Source organism: Monopterus albus, unplaced genomic scaffold (assembly GCF_001952655.1).
Source record: "Monopterus albus unplaced genomic scaffold, M_albus_1.0 scaffold219.1, whole genome shotgun sequence".
NCBI lineage: Eukaryota > Metazoa > Chordata > Actinopteri > Synbranchiformes > Synbranchidae > Monopterus > Monopterus albus.
Window position 1 is genome coordinate 64,477 of NW_018128099.1, and position 12,299 is coordinate 76,775.

The 12,299-nt window shown below is 40.8% G+C and overlaps 1 protein-coding gene across 1 annotated transcript in view; it reads right to left on the minus strand.

Moving 5' to 3' along the window:
• Nucleotides 1-1,953: 1,953 nt before the first annotated feature.
• Nucleotides 1,954-12,299, minus strand: part of stk17a (serine/threonine kinase 17a) — a 12,212-nt gene continuing 1,866 nt past the window's right edge. The window contains 6 exon segments of the mRNA XM_020619420.1: nt 1,954-2,986; nt 3,949-4,128; nt 4,608-4,656; nt 4,755-4,881; nt 6,360-6,507; nt 10,117-10,329. Coding sequence (XP_020475076.1) covers nt 2,593-2,986; nt 3,949-4,128; nt 4,608-4,656; nt 4,755-4,881; nt 6,360-6,507; nt 10,117-10,329 — 1,111 coding nt within the window. The 3' untranslated portion in view covers nt 1,954-2,592.

Genomic DNA, 12,299 nt, shown 5'->3' on the forward strand with positions numbered 1-12,299 from the left:
ATGGAACCAGCTCCCAGTCTCAGTTTGCGAGACAGACACTCTCTCTACCTTTAAGATTAGATTTAAGACGTTCCTTTTTGATAAAGATTATAGTTAGGGCTGGGTCCCAACCGGTCGAGGCAGAAGGCCGCCCACCAAGAGCCGGGGTCTGTCGGAGGTTTCTTCCGTTAAAGGGAGTTTTTCCTCCCCACTGTCACCAAGTGCTTGCTGAAGGGGGATTTGTTGGGTTTTCCCTCTGTAATAATAGTGATAACAGTAAGGTCTAGACCTTACTTTGGAAAGTGTCCTGAGATGACATTTGGCGCTATACAAATAAAATTTGATTTGATTTTGATTTGATATATTTTGCACTGGCCAGGAGGGCTACTACTTACTATAATAAACTTCTTATGCACTAAGCAAATACATGAGCTAATCTGTGACACTGTGTTGATTTATGTTTGCAGTTTTTCAATATATAATTCTTTTACGTCCGTGGCCCTGGCTACCCCCAGCACCTCGTCAGCCGGTGTGTGCAATCCCAGTAGCACCGCCCCCGCACAGGTGGGAGTGCATTCTGGGCGGCGACACACACCTGCTGTCAATCATTAGTACTTAAGGAGAGCGTTGGTGCGTCCTCGTCCTGACCGGCTGTCTCCTGCTGTCCTGGACTGCTTCTTTTTGCCTGCGGCGCTCACCTGCCCAGAGCCGGCGCAGTCAGCTAATCAGGTCCACAGTGTTCCACTGGAACTGGCTCTAACTTCAGCATACCCGTTCAGCTCTCTCACGTTCTCTCCCTCTGTTCTCATTTAGCAAGCTGCGTCCCACCTACAACCCCGGGTTCCATCAGCAGCAGTCCAGTCCAGTCCAGTCCAGTCCACCCAGCGCTCCCAGCTTCCCCGCGACCGGTGAATGAGACCAGTTCTGTCACTTCTCCTCTGTACACATTAAATGCATTTACCTTGTCAAGCCTGAGTCTGAGTCCACTCACGCACTACATACGGCGTGCCGTAACATAATTCCATAAATGTTTCCCAGACTACATGGTTTGTGACTCTGTTAGTTGTCAGTAAATGTTTCCTTACATACGTATGTGTAGTTGCAAGAATATTATCACTGATGATTCATCAGTGATGAAGAGTAAGTAGATTAAATTCTGTAGCTGAGCATTGTTTTGAGGTACTTGTACTCTACTTGAGTATTCAATGCCTCTTTATAGTCTACCATACCACATTCCAGTGGGACATAACTTTCCACTCTAAATTTATTCGACAACTGTTGGTCTGGAGTAGTTACTTTGTGCATTGATTTTTTTGTTTACAACATATGATCCAGTTAAGAAATATGATGCTTTGTTCGAGATGAAGCTGCTCAACAGCACATAAAATAGGAAAAGTAAAAGCGACTTTGTATTTAATTTTAGCAGGTCTGTGCTGCCCTCTACTGGACAACACTGACATACCACGCACATCTTCACTGTTTCCTGTTAGGATTTCATTTTAATGTGCCATGGGAACATCACATCACAGCAACAAACCAGTTTATTCAGTAATTAAAGTTCTATTCAAGTTCAAAAAAAGAATAATGGCAGAGTGACAATATAAGTAATTTACACAAACTGACAGTGGTCAAATATTCTGCAGGTGGAGGGTGAATATTGTATGTACTTTATGATTTTAGGAAACTTGCAAAAAGCATTTTCCTATGTTTCAGTTGAATTCAATGTATTTTCATAGTGCCAATTTAGACTAACAATCATCTCAGGGCACTTTAAATAAGAAGGTCTAAACCTTATACTATTATAAGGAAAACCCAACAAATTCCCCTTGAGTGAGCACTTGGCAGCAGACACCAAAGACACCTTCCGCAGGGGAAAGGAACCTCTTGCTGTACCTGGATTTAGACCAGGGTCTAAATTTAGTGCCTTGCTGTAGTAGCAATGCATAATTTATTTGAAACATTCTCACCACAATATCCATTTTGTAACAGTTTTCTTTATTCGATACTGAGGCTTTATACGACAACAACAACAACAAAAAAGTAAATCCCACTGAGAAAAATAGGGTTATTATGTGTCAAGATTTTGTGAGTGGTAAAATCCCCGGTATCTACTGAGATCTAAAGTGTGGCTGAGCATTTTGCATGCATGTTTGATTAAAGGCCCAGTTCAGAAGCTGGCTATTTGGGTTCAGATGCCTCTTCTGTTCTGGATTTGTCCCTGTTTCACTGTTGAAAGCTGGTCCAGAGAGAAGTCTTCACTCCTCAAATTTCAATTCCTAAACTTAACAGTAGTATATGGAAATGCCTCAGTGTGTCACCCTTGTCTACACTCGTCCAGTTATTCATAGAAAAAGAAAACTATAGCACACCAAATCAAATACAAGTGACAAACATACTGTAGTTGTTTTAATAGGTAGGGGTGGGTTGGTATCAAGCAAAGTGATACCTTAGGGGAGAAATATATGAGTAGTACTTCAAATATGCAATTAAAATCCAGCTGCTTAAATACAATCAGATTGACTGGGCAACAGCATCTGAGAATATATGGAGGAGTTTGGATAACCAGGTTTGCTTTGTTACTGTGAAAAAACTTTTCCTCCTCAGACAGGACTGTCAGACGTTGGAGATGCTTGTGGTGAATGGGGTCAAGTAGATGAACTCCCCAGGGACCTCCTGCAGGGCACTAAAGGGCTCATCAAACCTGAAGCGTTTGGAGATGGCCTCCTGCTCAGCGGTGAGGACCTCTTTCTCTGAGGTGGGCGACTGGCAGCATTGGCCCAGAGTGTAGGCAGCCACAACTATCAGCTCCTCCGTCACTGGGCCTTCTTCCTCTTCCTCGGGTGTGGTTGTGCTGCTGGGAGGTTCGGGGCTACTGGTGGAGCTAATGGTGGTGCTGGATGCCACCTGGACCTCCACTGGGAGGATCTCCTCCACTGGGTGGATTTCCTGAGAGTCTGAGGACTGAAGCCAAGGATGTTTGAGACACTGCTCCACTGTGGCTCGATCCCTAAACACACACACCCACACAAATAAAGCAGAACATCTCACATTCTGCTTCTGTTGTGTATAGAATACATGGTTTGGCATCAGCAAAACTCAATATTTACCTGGGGGTGGGGATGTGTTTTAATCAGTAGGGGGCGCTGAAAAGTGTCACAGTCAAGAGACCATTTTGATTTTAACCGGTGCATGACAAAAATTAAAAGTTGCATATTTGATCTGTGCAAAACCAACATTAAAGTTTAATTTTGAAAGTATATGGGAGTATACCTTCATTCTATTTAGTAATTACAAACAGTCTTCTATAATTAGAAGATAATGATTTGATTACAATTGTGCTCCATCTGTCATGGTTCTGGAAATGGAGTGTCTGTCCTTCAACATGTGTTTTACAAGCATTAACAAAGCAACTAATTTAGACTGCCAATATATCCAAATTCATAGCTTTGATTATATTTGACTGATTTTGTCTGAAGATGTGGTGATCATAAAATAACAATTCCATCTTCATCTCAGCAGTGTCTGCTGGTCAACAGCATTTATGAGCTCCTATCAAATATACAATAAATGTACAAGCATGAACGTAACTTTCATACTTGTTCAAAGATGTAAATGGAACAACTAAATGGTGAATTCAGCTGCACATTAAAACAGTGACAGTGATCACAGACAGCAGGAGGTTTGGGTCAACTCCCTCTGACTTTCTCCATCTTATTCTGTCCCTAACTAAAAAAAGAAAAAATAATCATTTGCACTGTAACTGGGGATATGTGAAGACTGACTCAGTAACAACAAAATGCATAATTAAAAACTAATTTTGAATCAATTTCCAATAAAAACTGGCATTTAAGTGAATTTCAGGTTTCAGATGAGATAGTGAGGTAAAGATACATGCATGTCTGTCCAGACTCATATAATATGTATGCAGTGAAGACTGAAGGATTTTAATTAAAGATAAAGTAAACTGACTGTGGCTGCTTGCGGAGCAGCATCTGGATGAAGGGCAGGGCGGCCTGGTCCAGTTGCTGCAGCTCCTCCTGGTCATAGTTCACATTGAGTTGAGAAATGTTGAGAAACGTCTCCTGCTTGTCCTCACCCACAAAAGGAGAGATCCCTGTCAGCATGACGTAGGTCAAAACACCAATGCTCCTGAACACACAACAGGAAGAATGGTGCAGAGGGGGTTAGGGCAGGTTGATGTGGAAGAAGGGGCAAAATCTCAGAAAGATAAATGGCAGAATCCACACAAAAATACACACCTTCACCCAATATAGCTGCAGTACACACTGGTACTGCTTGTAGCAATTATAGTTGAACGTGACGGTACATTACAAAATAAAATATATAATAAAACATTTAATAATATTATATAACCAGAATTACAATAAATTACATTAGGTTTCATAGTTATTAAAGTTTACTACCACTTGGGGGAGCCAAAGTTAGTACCCTAATAAATCCCACACAGGCATTTCAGGGTAGTAAGAGAGTCACTTTTACTAACTCTCAAAATGAACCACACGAATCTACACTCCTACAAGCAACACAAGCTTACATGATGATGATATTTCCCATGATGTCGAACTCAGCACTACTACTTGCATTTACAAACAGAGGAGTTTTCTTACCACATATCTGTTGCTGTGCTTATGGGCTCATAATTAAGAATCTCGGGGGCTGAAAAGATGGATGAAAACATACTGATTATCACTCACAATGAAATCTGTTCAAATATTAGCATAAAATGGTATAGGAGAGGTTGAGCCGCAACTCACCAACGTACTCCGGGGTTCCCATAATTTCTCGGAGCTCCTGGTGGCTGCAGATCATCCTGGACAGACCAAAATCCACGATCTTAATGTCACCCAGTGGAGAGCTGCTGGTCAGCAGGATGTTCTGAGGCTGACAGGACACCATAGCACATGCTACCATGTTACTGTAAGGCAGAGGAACCCTCACACAGACATGACTGTTTAATCTGTACCCTACAGGGCATCAATGTCTTTCAGGTTTCACCAGTATTATACAGGACATTTACATGTTTTCATATTACAGGATACATCTGTGGTACAGTTTGATAGGCTTATAATCTATATTCATATTTCTTTCTCTTAGTATATACTTTCTCTTCACTAATATCGGTGTTAGTGGTGGTTTCATATTTTTAAATAACACATTTCAGACTTGTGTCTTTCCTTTTTTACTGTAGCTGAAGCTTTCTGGCATGTTTTAATTCCTGAATCTGAGTCCCTGAACTCCCCAAGTCATTTTATTCCTGACCGATGAAACTAAGTACCACACCTGACATGAGTCAGCAATACATTCTGGTTTTTAATGATGACCTTGTCCACAATGTCACTGAATGTTAAGAATTTTCTGAAAGTACTGAATCAAATTATTTTCTTCATCACTGATTAATATTCTCATTATTTCTGAATTTACTAATTCATCATTTGGCCTTTATAATATCATAAAATTGAAGAGGTAAAATGCAATACTATAATGTTTAAACAAGGAAAAGCAGCACATTTCACACATTTTTGGTTTAATTTATGAAACCGTTGTTGATTAAATTTCCGTTAACCAGTTAATTGGCTAATAGCTGCACCTGTAGTTGCCAGTTTGCCACTTAGCAACTGCACAGGTGGATACGTATGTGAGCCTGTGTGCACAGCTACGGTGCATCTCATAAGTTAGTTTTCACTAGTGCAAAAGTGTGTGACCAATTTGGCAGTTTCCCTTCTCTTTCTAGAATCACTGTTGGATAATTCACAGAACACACAAGTTTCAGATGGAATATTTGTGCAGTTGAAGTTGTTTCAATAAAAACTGTTGACAATGTTTTATATATTATCATGAATGACAAGGACACTGTTTCAGAAAAGAGATGTTGCTGTTGACATTTTAAAATATATTTCTGTCAGAACTGTGAGCACCACAAACTACAGTGTGTTTACCTCCACTGTACTTGGATGGAGGCACAAATCAAAAGAGAGAGCTAAAAACATGGATGAATAGAACCAAATCTCTATACATGGTTAGACACTGCAAGATGTCACAAATGCATTCAAGAACTGGTGGATAGCTGATATTTTTATACAGCTATATGATGTTGTAAACAGGAAAAAAAAAATCTGACATGTTAAAATTTGTGTCAGGATGTCGTGAGGTGTCCCAGACACCGGTTACCATTTACTGTATGAGGTAAAACTATCAGCTCATTTTGAGTCATGATGCACTATGAAAATCAGGTCAGGCTACTATCAGGCTTAAACTGTGTAGTCTGAACCCAGAACTAAGAGTGGAAGTGAATGAAGTATAAACGAAATGTAAAATAAATGCTTAAGTGGAGAATCATGTGTATGTATCTTTTCACTAACTTTCAGGTCAAGATGTGCTATGTTGTTCTGGTGGAGGAAGGCGACTCCCTCCAGGATCTGCTTCATGAGCCTCTTCACATCCTCCTCTCTGAAGGCCTCATCCTCCTGCTGTGACACACAACGGTTGAAGATCTCACCTCCAGCCGCACTACGCAAGACACACATCAGATAAGAATACAAACCATGTTAACTTGCCCCTTTGAAATCCTTGAGTGTAAAGACAACACAGACCAGTCATTTTTGACCTTGTTGGCCAAGGTCAAGCACATACAACATGTTGTCTGTAATTTAGCTTCCAGTTGACCTAACCTGCATGCGTTTGGACTGTGGGGGAAAATGTGATCAGGAAACCCAAACTACAGTCTGTGTTCCCTGTTTCATACACCACCTGACCAAAACGCTGCCAAGGTTTTTATGGTGAATCCCACAAGACACCGTGGAAATAAATCACTCTCTGGACCCAGTTGCTATTGGAGGTGACCAATATAGCAGAGCACCTCCAAATATAGCAAACTAATTATGAGTTTCACTTGAACAAGGCCACTTCTACAGTTGACTGATGGCAGTCGACCTTCTTTCTACCCGAGATGTGAGAAGACAACACACTGAATCTAAAATAAACAACGAAATGAAAACTGTCTGCACCTACTGTATTAAAAATTCTTCAACTACTACTGTTTCTTTTGACCTGAGATCAAATGATGAACAAACTCGATTAGAACAAAAAAAAAAAGGAGACTTAGGCCAAAATAGACAAGGTGTCCCCTGAGGGTGCTGGTGAATTAGATTTTATCTCAGAGGAAGGTGATGAGATGTTACTGGTGAGAAGAAATGGCCTTCAACTTTCATGTAATACCTATCTAGAGCTCCTTTAAAGAGCTAATTTGAAGACATAAAACATGTATAAGCTATGTCAGATACTCATGTAATTTCATAAATGTGAAAACTATAGTTTATGTCTACATAGTGTACATAAACATTTAGTGCTAATGGCATTTTCCCATAGTTTTTTTTTATTTTTATCAAAGTACAAAAGTGCTTGGAGAATCAGATTTGACTCGTCTGCTTCAGTGTACAATGTCAGCTAATCTTATTTCACAGATAAAACATAGTGTTTATTGTTCAAGTTGATCTGAAAACTCAATTTAGCTTGAGTGAAGACTGAAATGAGTAGGTAAACACTCTCCATAGCAACCAGGATTCCCTAGTCTAATAAAGCTTGGAACAAAGCTGAAGCTGAAAAACAGATATAAAAATGGTTTCCGCTAACTTCCAGGTAGTCTCTGACAGTCAGGAAGGAGCATGAATTGACTGAGTAAATACTGAACCACTGCTCAGTAACCACTGGAGTTCTGGAGGTAAATTCCATGAGAACGCAAGCTGCCAAAACAAACATGGAGGAAGATCAGCGGCTTGTACTGTTTATATGCAGTGACATTTGGTCAAAGTCAGAAAAGAAGGGAAAAAAGGCTCAGAGTTTGATGTGTGTAGAGCTTACAGGGTGCACTGGAAGTGAGTAAACTTTTCAAATTGAAGCTAACTTCAAGGAAAATTGTTTACTTACTGGTATGTCTTCCCGTGAGACACACCACTGACATCATCAATTGGTGATTTCAGACATGTTAGACAGGCCGGCAAGGATGAGATCTAAAGAATTGACAGTGGAACCTTTACACACACCATATGACTGACTGGAACAGACCTGGTCCTGCTTGGTCCTGTCATTCATCAGCTCAGCAATCCTAACATGTGTCCCTGCCTGAACTCAGCGGTCCTGCCTCATTTTTTTTTTAAGTCTTCCTCTGGCTGATTCTTGCCTACCGTCAATCTACTGTGACTGCAGCATTTTTGTGTTCCCTTTATTTTTTTTGAGCAGTGTATAAATAAAAACTGAATGCAATCATTTGCTGCTGCTGAACTTTATAATAGATAATTACATTATCTCCATTTAGTGTCCACACTTTCATAGCAATATGTCCGGAACCACGCCACACTTGTGGTCACCAAGCACTAATCACATCGAAGAGAGCATTTAAAGGTAGTGACAACAGTGAATTACCCACAAAAAATATAAAATCACAGCACGATGCAACAAGCTGCCGCTAGAACAGCACCATCTATACCATGGGATCTGCAGACAGCAAGAACAAGACAGAAGAAGTCCTTTATGTATGAAGACAAGAAGTCACAAAATTTCAATAACACAGTCTAAACTGTTACCGCACAAACGGGTTTGTCTATGTGAATATTAATAAATCAGTCTGATCCATCAGGTCACTCCTGTGTGAATCTCTGGGAGGGCGCCCATGCTTTGGCTGGTCACATGCGCTCGTGAGGCTCAACTGACACAGTGAACTGCCAGCTGGAGCTCAGCCAGCAATGCCGCTTGGGAATTCTCTCGCTCCCATTCATCGTCTCCGTCTGTTTAAATATCTCCATCATATTTACATTATTCTTACCTCTTTCATAACAACATGATGCTTCAGTTCCTTCCAGTTAACTTAACTGAATCTTAAACCTCTTTGAGCATTTTATATCATTTGTAGACTCTTTCCACCTGCTGCTTATTTCTACCATGTCAGCTCTGTTTCAACTGCCAGCTTCTGGTACAGCGTCAGTTCCTTTAGTATCTCTGAGTCCAGCTGTTGCTGACATACAAAGACAATATTGTCCACAATGTGCTGCTTTAGCATTTATTCATTGCTAATGTATGTTCTTTTCCCTCGAGTAAAACATATAATGAATTCTCCCTATTTGTTTTATTCAGTAACATTCTTGAAGCCTTAATGGGCAAGAACAGCAGCATGTCAGCACCATCAAGTAGCCTGTGTTACAAAAAAAAACTTTGAAATACAGAAAAATGATTGTGGCTATGGTTTATCATGGTTATATTCTTTTAATTGACAATCTATAAAAATAAACTGTACCAACTGCCACATGAGAGGTGGGACAGATGAGATTTCTTATATATGCATGTATAAGAAATATAACATACTTATTATTTGTAAACTATTTAGAAACAGATTCTGTGCACTAACAATGAGACAGTGACAGCATCAGACGCCAATCAAAACTACCAAAGGCAACAGAAACCACCCCTGGAAAAAATATATCTGATTTGTACTTTGAATGTTTAGTTTAGCTCACGACCCATCTCCTAATATAGACAGGGTGGGGTTTATGACCTATACTGTACCAGCCACCAGGGGGCAGTTGATTCACTTCTGGCTTCACTTCTGTGAGTTGTCAGGCTGCCCATCTTTATATACAGTCTATGGTTTCAACACAGACTTGCATCTATGTGCCTGTGTGTGTGTGTGTGTGTGTGTGTGTGTGTGTGGCGGGGGAACAGAAAACCAGAGGGGAAGTGAGAGAGACCCTCTTGATTGGCCTGGCATGCCGTGAACTGAACTGATACACACAGGCACAAACACACACACACACACATGCTATGGGAACTAGGTCAATCACAGCCCAGGCAGCAGACCAGTGAGATGAGATCATCGACAACTGTTGTGGCCAGGGGTTAAACTGTGCCGGAGCCCAGTGGAGCAGAGCTCTGCCTCCTGACATAAATATACAAATAAATAAATGCATATGCTGCCTTTTGCAGGGGGTGCCAGGTGAGTGCATTCTCAGAAATGTGTCATGGCAGTGCACATTTTCGGCCCAGACTGCAAGATTTAAATAACAGTTGAGGTTCATGTTTTCAGGCTTCTATGAGTGTTTGGTCAGTGTGCTTAGGGTGGATACTCACAACTCCAGGACCAGCACCATCTCAGAAGCCATTTCATAGACCTCGTGGAGGCCGACCACCCGGGGACTGGCTGTGGCCAGCTCGAGCACTGCAATCTCATGGATGATCTCCATCCGGCAGTCCTGGCCTTTTCGTCTCTTCCTCATGAACTTTGCAGCATACTCATGGCCTGTGCATTTCTCCACGCACTTCCTGACAACAGCAAACTTTCCCCTGGAAGACAAGAAGCCCATCACACACACATACACACTGGACATGTTTATGTACAAATGTAACTGGAGGACCACTTGGACTCTCTTTGTGCAAACCGATACCACAGTAAGGGCCCTATTTCGAGGATCCACAGCATCTGATCAAGATGTATTGGTGCAAGTGGTGTTTGGGTGTGTCCATGTTCATTTCAGTAATTTGATGACGAAGAAAAATGGTTCATTTGCTTGTACAAGTATCGAAAGGGCTATACTTGATCTCATTAAAGCAGTGGTGTGTTTAGGGTGTAACATGCAATTATCCAATCAGTGTGTAACCTCACATCCCCTTTAAGAGATGTGTGAGTTTGACCGTTTAGCGGATTTCTGGCATACTGGCGGACATCCTAGGTTATAACAACCACAGTGCAGGAGCATTGTAGTATAAACATAAATATAAAGGTATGTGTCAATCAAGATATATGCAAGAACAGGCTCAATGATTAATTACATGGACATTTGTGGGTGTGGTGTATGAATGTTAACACTTTGTAATAATTTTTTAGTATATTACTTGTGTGGTGTAGAAGATAATTACTTAAGAATGTAATTATGTAAGAATGTTAACACTGTTATAATCTTTTTTAGTATAATATGTGTGTGGGTAGAAGTGAATCATTTACTGCTTGCAAACCAATGATGGTAAGATGATGTCATTGGGTAGGACTGGATAAGTCTGACTTCTTCCTACTCCATTCAAGCATGTACTAGGTATAAGCAAATTGATATTGGATTATGTGTAAAATTATGTGTGTTGTCATATCAACTGTTTTTACATGCTTGAAAGAATAAATCAAATCAAATCAATTGTGCACACACCTAGGCAGGCATGCATCACAACACGGTCAAAGCGCCCATTAACTAGTAATGATCATTTGACTGCTGACCACAGACCTGGTTGAACCAAACTAAATCTTTAAAAAAAGAAAAAAAAGTGGACTAAGTTATTAGTGATTACAATGCAAACATGTCTTATAGCTAAGTACAAATCTGTGTGTGTCAGTGGGTGAGTGTGAAGTAGAGGGAGAATTTATTAAAATCAGGCACCAATAGAACAGAGAAGGATTATAGTTATTGCTGATATTCGGGCATCAGATGTTTCCCAGCTAATGCCAGAGGCAGAGGCTGAATCCGGTTCAGTCTGAAACACAGCCTCACAGATGGGTTTTTGATGTTAATGCTAGGTTTTAAAACACAAGTTTAACTCATTCTGTGGCGCTGGCTGTGGATGTTGGCAGTATTTCACTTTGTCTTTCCAGCTGAACAGTTGGTCTGACCTACTTTTATTGGAAGGTGGTGGCCGCCCAAGGGAAATCCCCTGAAATGCAGCTGGTGATGGAAATGACAAGCCCATGCTTTCCCTTTCCTTTGGCCACTGTTGGCAGTCAAATGCTCCAATAATCAGCAGCAACAGCCTGGCTGAGCCTGACTGATCCACAGCCAGGACTCACTCACACTGAAATGTTAAAACTGCTCTCTCTGCTTCTTTAAATGTGCATGAAATAAATAAAGATGGGATATAAAGATGATATCAAATAGAATAACTTTTGTCTTTGCAGATTTCCAAGTTGTCAGAAGTACAACTGTACTACTGGCTTGACCTATTTTTCACAGACTCAGAAAGAGTGGGTGTAAGGAAGAGAAGCCCTTCATTTATTAATTAGTACTTGGTCTATGTGCCACCAAAATGAGATAGCTACTGTTGACCACCTGGGGATTTTAATGTAAAACAGAACAGCAAACAAACAAAGGTGTAAATTTGCCAACCAAAGAGCGGAAAAGAAAATCATCTGAGCTGGGCACTCACAGGTGGACTAGATCTCAAACTGATGTGATTTGATTCTTGTCTACTGTATTTTGTTTGACCACTACAGCATGTTACTGCTCCAACCAAGAAGGCGAAGCGGTAGCCCTGCGGCAGGGGAAGGCCCGGCC